Raw genomic sequence first — 13,172 nt, 5'->3', positions numbered from 1 at the left:
TCGAGTGGGGTTCTGGGGAGGGGATGGTCAGGGGGCCCTCCTGTGGAGAAGGCCTCTGGCCTGAGATCTGAGGGGCTGCATTCAAGGCCGACAGGTGTGGGGGTGGCTCTCAGGCACAGCCTGGCGCTTTGGCTGCTGCCCGCTGACCCACTCCCTGCTCCCCCCAGAACCTCAACCAGAACCCGCGGACACTGCTGCCCAAGTTCTACGGGCTGTACTGCGTGCAGTCTGGGGGCAAGAACATCCGCGTGGTTGTCATGAACAACATCCTGCCGCGCATGGTCAAGATGCACCTCAAGTTCGACCTCAAGGGCTCCACGTACAAGCGGCGGGCCAGCAAGAAGGAACGGGAAAAGAGCAGCCCCACCTACAAGGACTTGGACTTCATCCAGGACATGCCGGAGGGGCTCCTGCTCGATGCGGACACCTTCTCCGCGCTGGTCAAGACACTGCAGCGGGACTGTCTGGTGAGCCTCTGGCGCCAGCCCCACTGCTCAGAGGGGCTCCGGGCGGACAGGCCCCCTTGCCTGGGCAAGTGCGGCCAGTTAAGGGTGGGGCTGCTGGGGGCACTCCCCTCTCTGAGCCTCAGTTTTCCCCTCCGTGAACTGGGACACTGGTGAAAGCTAGTGCAGCCCAGCCCAGGGTTCCCTCCTGCTCCCTTGTCCCTGTGTCCTGCGGTGGCTGTGCTCCTGCCGTAGAGCCCAAACCCACAGAGGCAGCCCAGCACTCTCATGGCCCTGAACCTAAAGGGTGCCTCAGGTTCCGAGCCCCTTGCCCCGCCCTCACAGCACACACTAGCTCCATGTGGCCCTCCTCCACGGATAGGTGAGTTTAGGGGTAAAGAGTGTTTCACCAGGCTCTTCACTAGCCCTTGCAGTCTCCGTCTGGCCCCTGCAGCCTAGAAGTTCGGGCCACTCTCCTCTGTAGCGATGAGGAAGCAGAGGCCTGGCCAGGGGTGTCCCCGCACTGGGTCCCCAGCCTGTCGGGCTGGTCTGCGTCTCTGGCCCCTCAGTCCACTGCCCCCAGCTCACAGACTCCTTGAAAAACCTGACACAGTGTCACCAGAAAACTACTTACATATCTCAGAGCCTTTCAGCTTCTGGGAGCTCATCCCCGGAACCCAGGTGGTCTTGGGCCTGGGCTCCACCGTGGGGCGTGGAGAGGGCATCACATCCACAGCACCCAGGCTCCTCTGCTGGCACCAGGAAGTAGGAGTGCAGAGCCAGCTGCTCCGTCTCGGGAGGAAGCCTTTTGTCCTGTCACCAAGAGGCAGCTTGGTCTGGAGTGACACACCATACCCTAGGCCACCCCGTAGGAGCCAGTCCCAGTTCTGCCCCCATCTCCCTGCCACACAGCCCGGCCTTTCATCCCTCAGTCTCCTCATCTGTGAAATGGGGTCTCCCCGCTTGCCTGTGGAGACTGAGTGGACATAGGTACAGAGCGTGCAGCTTGGAGCCACCACCAGGTTTAAGGGCGGGAGGATGGGGACAGGACTTGCATCTTCCTCACCCTCTGCCCTACACCGGGCAGGTGCTAGAGAGCTTCAAGATCATGGACTACAGCCTGCTCCTGGGCGTGCATAACATCGACCAGCAGGATCGGGAGCGGCAGGCCGAGGGTGCCCAGAGCACAGCGGACGAGAAGCGGCCGCTGGGCCAGAAGGCACTTTACTCCACAGCCATGGAATCCATCCAGGGCGGCGCCGCGTGTGGGGAGGCCATTGAGACAGATGACACGTAGGTGCTGGGGCTGCTGGGGCTGCTGGCTCTTGTTTCTGCCCACACCCTCTTGCCAGGCGTGCACATGGGTAGGGGGAGTTGGCATGGAAGGCAAGCAATGACAAAGCAAATGAAGCCAGAAACCTGTATGTGGCCAGTTTCTGGTTTGTCACGGGGACAGCAGTGTCTGTGCACCGGGCCTCACGAAGGTCAAGTGGACGGCACACAGCTATGGCAGAGTGATCAGTCAGTGGGTAGAAGCGTTGGCCAGCCACCTGGGAAATAGAGGTCCCCTCCCTCCCACTAGGCTGCACTGCAGGAAGCAGAGCTGGACAGGAGTTGAAAGGCGGCACAGGAGATAGAGGTGGCTGGGGTGAGGGAGCCCTTTACAGCAAGATACCTAATCCAGAACCCACCAAGGGGTGGGATTGAGAGTGTGGCTTCCTCAAAAGTGAATGGCGGCCATGCCAAATAATGAGGTCAGAGAGAGGAGCACACCCCTGACTGCACTCACTGAGCCTTGGCCTCCCAACCCAGTCCTGCCCTGGGGAGGGGGGGCGGCGCAGGGTTTGGCCGGGGAGACGGACTCAGGGCATGTGTCCCTCCCTCGGCACTGGGAACACTGGGGCTTTATTCTCTGTGGGGGGCACTCTGGGGTGCTGAGCAGCATCCCTGGCCCCTACCCACTTGATGCTAGGAACACCCCAGTTGTGACAGCCACAGATGTCCCCAGACATGTCCCAGTGTCCCTTAGGGGCAGAGTCCTCCTGGATGAGAATTGCTTCTACAGATAGGTCAGGATTGCCCCTCATCACCATGCACTGGCCATGCTTAGAACCAGCTGGACTCTCTACTTATGTTGCCCTGTTCTGTCTTAATGGGGGCCCTGGAGGAGGAGGGTGTCATCCCCCCATTTTCATCTGGAAAGAGGCTCAGAGGTCAGGTATCCTATGTGCACAGCCAGCTGGTCATGGGGCCCAGGCTTGACCCCAGCCCAGCCACTGCACTAGGCCCCCAGACGCAGGAGGCAGAGGAGGAACCAGGCGCAGGGCTACGACTAGAGCAAGATGGGAGGGGGCGGCACGTGCAAAGGCCCTGTGCAGCAGACCCTGACCTCAGACCGTCCTGGCATATTTGTAGGATCTGCACAGGGCCTGGCGGGGGATGACAGGGCATGCAGGTGAGCTCAGCAGTGCATGGAGTGCAGTGCACAGGGCCTGGGGTTCATGGGTTTGGGGTCACGGTGGCTTCGGGACAGCTGCTGCATCGTGTAACCTCATTAACCAGCTGGGCTGGGCATGTGCAGGCCGGGGCTGTGTGAGGTAATTAACTCCCCAGATTGCACCCGAGAGGCCTCATGGCCCTGCCTGGGAGCATGTGTGTGCACACACATGTGTGTGCAAGTATGGGTGTGTGCTGAGTGTACCTGTGTGTGCACAACTATGTGTGCATATGTGTGCAAGTTGCACGAGTGCATGTGAGTGTGCTGAGTGCGCCTGGGCCCCTCAGCTTCTTGGGCCTCCAGCATTGAATTTGTGAGCTAGCTGGGAAAGCTGCTCCATCCCATGTTGGGACCCACGCTGAAGGTCCAGCCAAGCTGCCACCTACAGGGGGCATGTGGATTCTTGAGCCCCAGGCTCCTTCAGTCCTGTCCGCTCCTCCCGAGTCCCAGACCAGGATCGGCCCCCAGCAGGGTGGGCCAGTCCCCAGTCCCCTGCCTGGCTGTTTTGGTGATGGCGCTCTGGACTCTTCTGTCTACAGGATGGGTGGGATCCCAGCTGTGAATGGCCGAGGAGAGCGTCTGCTTCTGCACATTGGGATCATCGACATCCTGCAGTCCTACAGGTGGGCCCCTCGCCCCGCAGGTGCACTTGCCCAGGGAAGCCAGGTGCTGTCTGCTTGCAAGTCTCTCTTAGCCTTCCGGAAGGCTCCTGCTCGGCTGCCCTCCCAATCCCTAAAAGGAGGCATTCGGTCCCCAACCCAGGGAATACGCCCGCAGAATCTAGATTCATCCCAGGGACCCAGTGATGTTGGAGACAGGTCAAGGCTGGCGCAAGGCATGGGGAGTGAGTGGGGTGTTGCGAGCTGGCCTCCCACCCGGCCCTGCCTGTTGAAAACGTAGCGTGTCAGGTTCTGGGCTAATGAGAGCAAGACAGAGATGCCCCATCGCTGTGAAGAGCGACATCTCTGGAAAGTTCCCACAGTGTGAAGAAATCCATGTGGCCGGTGCCACCCACCCTGTGGTTTCCAGCATGGACATGAATGTGGCAAAACCTGAAGGAGCAGACACCCAGGCTTTACTTGGCGCTTAAAGCTGGGGTTCCAGGCAACTCCATTGTTTGTGCCTTGTTCTCTGTGAGCTTTCTGCGGTGAACACTTTAAAATTGTCATTAAATTTTTTTTAATTTTTATTTATTTTTAGCGAGAGGGGAAGTGGGGGAGAAAGAGGGAGAGAAACATCAATGTGTGGTTGCCTCTCGTATACCCCCTACTGGGGACCTGACCCATAACCCAGTCATGTGCCCTGACTGGGGATTGAACCAGCGGCCCTTTGGTTCGCAGGCTGGCACTCAATCCACTGAGCCACACCAGCCAGGGCTGGCATTAGGTGTTTATTGTAAGAACAATGTATGCCAGTTTTACGTGATCTAAACAGGACAAGTTGTAGAAGCGGCAGCCCGTGTTTCCCGTCCACACCCCTCCGGGAAACCCACCTGGCATGGGGTTTCTCTTCTTTGCATGTTTCTCTTTGTTAAATACAGTAGGCCCTTGAACAATTATTTCATTATAAAGTTGCTGAGATGTTTAGGAACGTAACTCTTGTTTGTATCAGACTACAGTAAAGCTGATTCCATGATACAATGTTTCTGTTCCGTAAGTGTGGACTTACTGTATAAAAAATCGGCGCCTGCCCATCAACTTTTCATGCTGTGTTTTTCTCCACCAGAGGGCTGACTTGGTCCCTGCAGGTCCCTCTGCAGCAGGGTTAGGCACCTCTCAGAGCAGCTAGCCATGGTTTCTGCCTCGGCCCAGGCAGGGCTGAGAGGGGGCCATACATGACAGCAGCGAGCGGGGGGTAGGGGTGTCATAAGGGGATGTGTGCCAAAGGAGGAATTCTTCCCTGCCACAGATGAGAGGAGTCCAGGAAGGCTACCTGGGGGAGATGACCTTGTCCCCAGCCCAGGCATATTGCAGGGTCCTGGTTGAGGGCCACTGCGCATGGCACTGACTCTGGCAGAGAGAAGCCAGGCTCAGTCTAGGCCAGGAGGAGAGTAAAGGCAGGCTCCAGGAGGCGCTAGCTGTCTCTCCCTCACAGAGGGCCAACCACCACGGCCTTTCACTTCTTCCTCCACACCAGGGGTAGTGGGAGCTGCCAGCAGGCTGAGCAGGAGACAAGGAGGGAAGACAGGAAAGAGGGTAGGTAGCCTCTGGCTGATGCAGCAGGCAGCCTCACTTTTTCTAAACCAGAGCTTCTTCACCTGCTCAGTTCCAGGAGCACCTGTAGTCATGATGACCACAAATGTCCCCAAACATTCCCTGATGTCTCCTGGGGACAGGATTGCCCTGGGAGAGAGCTCCTGGGCCTGAAGATTTGGCTGACATTCTGCATGCTTCTCCTCTGCAGGTTCATTAAGAAGCTGGAACATACCTGGAAGGCTCTTGTCCATGATGGGGTGAGCGTCATTCACTCATTCGTTCATTCATTCATCCTATCCCTCAGTTCACAAACCCAGTGGCCATCTCCCTGGGCCAGGCACAGGTGCTAAAAAGAGCCATGTCTCCCCTTCCTGGAGGAGCTGTCCAGTGGAGGCTGTTTTGTGGTGTTACCAACCCATAGTGGGCAGGAGAGCCATCGAGGCCGGCTGGCTGTGACCCCAGAATAAGATTGTGTCTGCCCAAGAGGACTCCAGATCTTGGTCAAAGTAACCATCCAGCTGTGAGCAAAAGGGCCCAGATTCCTTCTGTTTGTTGCCGCACACTCCCAGCCCCTACCCTCCGCACCTGGCCCAGGCAGCTGGTCCCAAGTCACACTCTAGCCAGAAGGAGGCGCTGAGGAGCAGCTAGGGGAGGGGGCGTTTCCCTCTAAGGGCTGAGAGACTTCTGTCTTGGCTAGTTCACCCTCTGCCATGGTCACAGGGCCCCGCTCAACACAGGGAGGATGGGAAATGTAGTTTTCATTCTAGGAGGCCATGTGTCTAGACAGGTTCTGTTCTGTTACTACAGGGGAAGAACACTGGACTGGTTGGGGGTCAGGGATGCTGTTCAACACCCCACAGTGCCCAGGAGGGCCCCAAGCCCCAGAGAGTGACCCAGCCCCAATGGCCCCAGTGCTGAGGGGAAGACTGCTGTAGAAGGCCAGGGGACTGGATCCTGGGGAGCAGCAAGGAGTCTCTGCTTTAGGGCCCAATGTTTACTGAACACCTAGTGTGTGCTGGCTCCTTGCCTTGCGTAAATCCTGGTCAGCACAGCAGCCTCCCATCCACCTTGTTGCTCACATAAGGAAGTGACCTCCAGGAGGGGCAGTATAGCTAGGACAGCTGGGTCTGCCTGGCACAGAGGAATGCCAGCCTTCCCTTGTCCCAGCTGCCTGGCTCTGCCCTTCGAGCAGGCACGGCCTCGTGCCTATAAAACTTGACCTGCAGAACAGGTGCTGGGCCACACTCTGCTAGCCAGCCCTGCTTTATAGGACCCCTACAGTTTCTTTTTGTTTGTTTGCTTACTTCTTTGAATTGGTATTTTATTCACATGGCTCAAAGAGTTAAATGTGGTTATAATGTAACAGTCTCCCTGCCACTGTTCCCTGATCCCTGGGTCCCCTCCACGAAGCCCTGTGCTGTGACCCCATCTCCCCCTCTACAGAGGAGACGGCACTGCACCCCCACAGTGGCCTGTCCTGGGCTGTCCTCTGGGACACAGGGAGCCCTCGTGCTCATGCCTCTGCTTGCCCTTGGGCCTTCACATTTCTTCCCAGGACACTGTCTCTGTCCACCGGCCGAGCTTCTATGCGGAGCGTTTCTTCAAGTTCATGAGCAACACGGTTTTTCGGAAGAACTCCTGTGAGTTGCCCTGACCTTTTGGGCGGGAAGGACCTGGGGTGTGGAGAGGGGGTGGGTGGCCTCCAGTGGGGTAACCTAGCACACCTCATTCTGTGGCTTGGTCCTCCTCGGGCCTCAGCCAGGGCCTTGGTCTCACGAACAGGATAGTTGGGTCATGCCACACAGGACAGCACATCCAAATCTGAGTCCTGGCTTTGTTTCGTCCTGCCTGTTTGACCTCGAGCCAGTGGAGGACGTGGGCCTCAGCTCTCTACTAGACAGAAGCTGTGAGGGCAACGTTTGCTTCACACAAGACAGGCGGGCTTGGCCCAGCTCCAGCAACCAGCGGGGCTGCCCACAGCCTCGCTCTGTCGCCAAGGACGTGGGCTTTGCCAGGCCCTGAGATAGTCATCGCCTAACCAGACATGTCAGGGAGGGTGTGGGTGCACCGTAGTGGCCCTTGCCCTGGGGGTGGTCTCGGGAGGTCCCTGATGTGTATCGGCCTCCAGAGTCCCAGACCCAGTGCATACCCCAGGCTGGGATCCCACGTGCCACCCGAAAGAGTCTTCTTCCCAACATGTCTGTGTGTTTGCTCCCCAGGCCCCTCCTCCAAAATGTAAGGTACTTGTTGGCCTTTGTCACTGTCCCCAGTGTCCAGCTTGAGGTTGTGTTAGGTAGTAGGGACTTAGTAAGAGTCTGTGTGTGCCCTACTCCCCAGGTCTTGAACCTGTGGGGTGCTCTACTACCCTGGACCAGGCCTCCATGGGCTGCTAGCCGGCCCCAGTCACCTGGAGCTGGCTTATAGAGCCATGACAGCCCCACATCCTGTGACGTGTAGTCAGTAGCTTGAAACCCACTGGTGGGAACATTGACAGCATGGAAATCAGCAAACACCACAAACCCAGCTTTGTCTCCAGAGAGATGCTTGTTACCTTTAGCAGCACACCACTTCCTGGAACCTTCTTAGGATGCTATTCCCACTGCAGTCCAGAGGACTTTGCTGACCACTGCGGGCTGGATGGCGGCGCATGGGAAACATTGAGCACCTAGTGTGTGCCAGGAGCTGTGCTGGCCACTCTGGGGGCAGAGGTCGCAGTGGGAAGCAAGGGGAGGGTGGTGGCAGGTGCTGACAGGCCAGGTCTGGTACGCAGGGTGTCACAGGGTTCACCTGCCTCACTTGACCTTGTTTGCAGACGAGGTTGCTGGGGCCAAGAAAGGCTGAGCTCTGTTCCCCAGGCTGTGTAGCCTGGCTGGGAGCCAGGCCCTTGGCGCTGAGCCCTGCATTCCCCGAGGCCTTCCATTTCCTTGTTTGACCATTGGGCCCCAGCTGTAGTGGGCTGCCACAAAGGGTATGGGGCCCCATCCAGCTCAGTAAACACCGGCAGCTGCTGATTCAGCCACTGTTTCCCGAGGGCCCAGGGTGGGGGCGCTAGGTCCCATCTGTGCTGGTGGACAGAGCCAGGTGGACAGCGGAGCAGGGCTTTGTCTGAGAAGAGCATTACTTCTTGCCCAGGCTTGAGGAACAGGCTGGAGCTGGGGCAGTGTGGGCCATACGTGCAGGTGGTGGGCCCCTTGGTGCCCACCGCACTCTTATGCAAAGGAAGGATGGGGGTCTGTGGGGCTCTGCCTTGTCGCCACCCCAAGCATGCCAACCACTCTCCCTCCCCAGCCCTGAAGTCGTCGCCATCCAAGAAGGGCCGTGGTGCCCTGTTGGCAGTCAAGCCCCTCGGGCCCACAGCTGCCTTCTCAGCCAGCCAAATCCCCAGTGAGAGGGAGGACGCACAGTATGACCTGCGGGGGGCCCGCAGCTACCCCACGCTGGAGGACGAAGGTGACCGGGCAGTGGGAGTGGTGCATTTGTGCTGAGAGAAGTGAGGGGACTGCTGAGGAAAGACGATGTCCCTGGGGCGCTAGTAGGTGTGAGGCGCAGGGAGCGATACTATCAGTGTAGTGGGCGAAGGGGACCTCTGAAGCTGGACCAGGCCTGGGTGGGAGGGCCTGGGTCACAGTCACCCTGCCTTCAGTCTGGGATGTGCAGCCACCTGGGGAGCGGGGAACAGCCGAGACGAGGCCTAGGAGGAGCTGCAGGGAGAACAGCATAGAAAGCCCCATGTGAGGCGGACACAACCTCCTCTCACGTCGCTAGAAGTGCACAGAGACAGAGGATGAAGTGGTCAGCGGGGTTGGGCGTGACCTTCTGGGAGTTCCTTCAGGCAACTAGGATCACAGGTGCCAGGCAGGGAGGGGCTGGGGGAATAGCATAAAGGAGAGAGAAACTGCGTATCTAGGGTACCCGGGCAGCACTGTGTTTGGGGTGTTGAAGGAACAGCAAAGAAGCCATGTGACTGGAGCAGAGTGGGGGGGGGGGTTTGTGGCAGGGAGGGGACAAAGGCAGGTAGGGCAGGACCTCCGGAGGCAGTCTGGATTTTCGTTTGAGAGCATCAGGAAGCTACTGGAGTCCCTTGTGCTGGGGAGAACAGTGTGGATGATGAGTGGCAGCCCCAGTAGAGCCGGGAGCCTGGCTCCCACAGGCTCCCCCTGCCTCCTCTCTGCAGGTCGGCCCGACCTCCTGCCTTGCACCCCACCCTCTTTTGAGGAGGCCACCACTGCATCTATCGCCACGACCCTGTCTTCCACGTCCCTCTCCATCCCAGAGCGGTCCCCCTCGGAGACCTCAGAGCAGCCAAGGTACAGGTGAGCAGAAGGGAGCATCTCCCCGAAGGGGCCTCAGGGGTAGGGCTGCATTCCCAAGAGCAGGGCCCAGGGCAGGGCCTGGGTGGGGTGGGGCGGGGCAGACAGAAGGCCTCCGGGACTTCTTCCACCCACTCACCTATTTGTGTTCTCTCGGAAGGCGGCGCACGCAGTCCTCAGGACAGGATGGCCGGTAAGATACGACCCCAGCCCTGTCCTCTCCAGTCTTCTCTGTGGTCCCCACAGCTCTGTGGCCTTTCCAGCTCCTCCCTGCAGAGCCCTCCCTCTCCCCTTCCCCTTTCCTTCCGCACAGCTGTCCCCTCCACAGTTCCGCCCAGGGCCCCTTTTTCCTGGGAGTAGATTTATGGTAAGGACCAATCTTCAGGCCCTACAACCACACAGAATCTCAAGTCACATTGCGTTTCTCTTCCACCTGGGGCTCCCTCCCCTGTACCTGCTGACCCTTTTTTTCTCTTTTCTATTCTAAGAGCTACAAAAAGGACCATCAGGAAATGCCCAGCCCTGCCCCATGCTGGTCTCTTCCCTGGGAGCCCCCCACCGGGGTGGGATTTTTGTCTCTGGAGACATTTTTTTAAAGATTTTATTTATTTGTCTTTAGAGAGGAAGGGAAGGAGAGAAGGAGAGAAATATCAATGTATGGTTGCTTCTTGTGAGTCCCCTGCTGGGAACTGGCCTGCAACTCAGGCATGTGGCCTGACTGGGAATCGAACCGTGATCGTGTGGTTCACAGGCCCGTTCTCAATCCACTGAGCTACACCAGCCAGGCCTCTGGAGACATTTTATGAATATGCCAGCAAACGTGCACTCTGGCCTGTGTTTCCCCTACATTTGACACACGCTCTGGCCCTCTGCCCCCGGGCCTTACTTTGTCACTTTCCAAATGAAAGTTGCCGCTGTGAGCCTTTGCTGATTCTCTTCCTTTTAACAGGCTCTTCCTGCCCTTGGGGTGCACTTGGGTTATTTCAGTTGTTTGCTCTTGTCACATGACTGTAGTGAATGGAGGTTGCTCTCCAGAATTAGTTTCTGGGGTGGTAATTCCTTCCAGTTGAAAAGACAGTCATGGTACAAAGCACATTTGGATAAACATACACCTCCCTCTTCAGCTGCCTGCTAGCTGCCAGGAGGGAGGTGACCTACACCAGGGACCTCAACTTCTGGGCCCCCAAGCCACCCACTCCTAGTTCAGGCCCCAGAGGAGTGCCAGCCACCCCAGGAACAGGGACAAGACCCAGGTCACCACTCACTTCTTATGCCCCTGCTGGTGCCAGAGGCCCAGAACCCCTATGTGGACAGTCAGTTGTCCCCTCAAAACCCCCGGGTAGGCATGGCAGCCAGAAGGACCGTGCCTGAGCTGGGCCAGTGTGGGGTACTGGTCAGGTGGTGCCCAGAGACAGCAGCACCTCAGCCTCCCACCCTATACACACTGTGGACTGAAATTAAGCACCTGCCCAGAGGAACTCAGCAGGAGTTCCTGGGAAGTGGAGGTGGGGTGAGGAGGGAAATTGAGCATGGCATCTGGTTGCCTCCAGGCCCCAGGAGGAGGCACGAGTGGAGGAGGACCTGCAGCAGATCACGGTGCAGGTGGAGCCCACATGCAGTGTGGAAATAGTAGTCCCCAAGGAGGAGGAAGAGGGGTGAGTGATTATCCGGTCCATTCTGTCCATGCTTTATGGTTGCCTGGTTCCTGTGATCAACTTCTGCCCCATTCCATTAGCTAAGCACGGTCATGTGCACCCCCAGCAGCAAGGCAGGCTGGGAAATGTAGTCCAAAATCCTGGAAGCAGAGGCATGGGAATAAAACTTCAGGCACTGAGGTGTTGGGAACCACAGATTCACTGGCAGCGGTGCGGGTCATGTGTGAGTCCGGGGATTGTACCTCACTGGTGATCTGTGGTTCCTTTTCCCCTCCCTGCCCTCACTCTTGCCTGCACTTACAAGAGGGTGACTGGCCAGTTTCTTTGCTTCACAGGCCTGCGTTCAATCCACTGAGCTACACCAGCCAGGGCTGGCCAGTTTCTTCAAAGGACCACTTTTGGACTGAGTAACCCTTTACCCATCATGTTTTGTTCTTGTTTCATGTGCTTCAACCCATCAGTTATATTTCTTCTTTCTAAGTTCTGGTTTGTTTTCTTCACTTATTTCTTTTTCTCCAGCATAGGTTGAGTACTTAAGTTCCTTTTTGCTTTCTTCTATAAGCAGTACTTAAGGCTATGAATTTTCCTCTGAGTACTGCTTTTGTTGTGTCCTATGTGTTTTGACATGAAGCAACTCCTTATTGTGCTGGCTCTTTATTGGATGGTTAATGATTTCCTTTTGATGTCCTCTTTGCTCCAAGGCAGTGAGGCTCTCAGACATCTGGGGGTGGTCCTGCATTCTGAGGACACTGGGCCATGACTGGGGACACATCTGTGGTTGTCAGGACTGGGGTGCTCCTGGCATTGAGTGGGTGGGGGCCAGAGATGCCACTCAACAGCCCACAGAGAGTGGCGCAGGGCTGGTGTCCACAGTGCCCAGAGGGGAAAGACCCTCTCTGAGGCTTTTTAGGAGTTTCTCCCACTTCTGGGTGCCCAGGGATTTTTTTTTACCCTTTTAGTACTCATCTCTAATTTTACTAGGCTTTGAATTGAAGAAAGTAGCCTAAAAAAAAAAACCTATGCTATTTTTCCACAGATACAAGTCTTTTTTTTAAAGATTCTTATTTATTTATTTTTAGAGAGGGGAAAGGAGGGAGAAAGAGAGGGAGAAAAACATCAATGTGTGGTTGCCTCTCATGTGGCCGTCACTGGGGACCTGGCCTGCAACCCAGGTGTGTGCCCTGACTGGGAATCGAACTGGCGACCCTTTGGTTCGCAGCCTGTGCTCAATCCACTGAGCTATGCCAGCCAGGGCCAGATGTAAGTCTTTATGGCCAATTACAATGTCAGGTGTTGTTTTTTTTTTTCCAATGTCCATGGAAGTATAGGAGAAATGTGCATTTTCTGTCAGGGGACGGAACATTCTCTAGAAATCTCTACTGTCTAAGGTATTGATTGCTTTCATTTAGTTCCTTTATGTTCTAACTTATTTCTAGTCTATTTCATCTATTTAATTCTGTAATTTAGAATTTCTGTTCTATTTCAAGGGACCTTCCTTAGCATTTACAGCATTCCCAGGCTGCACTTGGCCATTAAGTGTTTGCTGTACACACGGGTGCACACGCATTTCTGCCACTGTGCTTTTGTGCTGTGAGCCAAGTCTTGCAGTGTAAGGAAGGCATCATTCAGTCTTTGCCCAGCAAGGCAGCCCGACCTGAGCGTGACTGGAGAAGAGCTCCTCCCAGAGGGCAGCCCTGTCACTTCCGAGCTCGGCGTCTTTCTCGTGAGATGAGAGCTGTGCAGCCGTCACATAGCCATCAGTCAAGGCCTTCGGGACCCTTGCCATCTCTTCATCTTAGTCTCCTAAGATGTCTCATGTCTTCTGTAACACAAGACAGCAGCACCCCTCCCCAGGGGAGATTCAGTGGGTTCATTCACACAAGGGCAGGCCTGGCACATAGTAAGTGCTCAGTTCTGTGGGTTCCCACTTTATGGATGAGGAACCGAGAGGCTCAGGGAAGGAAAGTGAGGCTTCAGGGTTGCACAGCAGCGAGTGGCAAGGCCAGGACAGTGCGTGTGCCTGTGTTGGGGAAGGGGTCCAGGTGGGCCAGTTATTACCTGGGCCACAACAG

At 56.6% G+C, this 13,172-nt stretch overlaps 1 protein-coding gene across 12 annotated transcripts in view; it reads left to right on the top strand.

The window, feature by feature from the left end:
• PIP5K1C (phosphatidylinositol-4-phosphate 5-kinase type 1 gamma) overlaps positions 1 to 13,172 on the top strand; it is a 53,140-nt gene that overhangs the window by 32,530 nt on the left and 7,438 nt on the right. For 8 of the 12 annotated variants that reach the window (XM_037042535.1, XM_037042532.1, XM_037042529.1 and 5 more), the window contains exons 7-15: positions 168 to 467; positions 1,531 to 1,736; positions 3,480 to 3,563; positions 5,344 to 5,392; positions 6,691 to 6,775; positions 8,424 to 8,585; positions 9,286 to 9,448; positions 9,606 to 9,638; positions 10,996 to 11,100. In XM_037042535.1, coding sequence (XP_036898430.1) covers positions 168 to 467; positions 1,531 to 1,736; positions 3,480 to 3,563; positions 5,344 to 5,392; positions 6,691 to 6,775; positions 8,424 to 8,585; positions 9,286 to 9,448; positions 9,606 to 9,638; positions 10,996 to 11,100 — 1,187 coding nt within the window. The remainder of the gene's footprint in view (positions 1 to 167; positions 468 to 1,530; positions 1,737 to 3,479; positions 3,564 to 5,343; positions 5,393 to 6,690; positions 6,776 to 8,423; positions 8,586 to 9,285; positions 9,449 to 9,605; positions 9,639 to 10,995; positions 11,101 to 13,172) is intronic. The other 4 variants (XM_037042533.1, XM_037042531.1, XM_037042528.1 and 1 more) reach the window with 2 other exon arrangements.

Source organism: Sturnira hondurensis, unplaced genomic scaffold, assembly GCF_014824575.4.
Source record: "Sturnira hondurensis isolate 20B ecotype Veracruz unplaced genomic scaffold, ASM1482457v3 Scaffold0003693, whole genome shotgun sequence".
Lineage (NCBI taxonomy): Eukaryota > Metazoa > Chordata > Mammalia > Chiroptera > Phyllostomidae > Sturnira > Sturnira hondurensis.
This window is presented reverse-complemented; position numbering and strand designations above follow the sequence as displayed.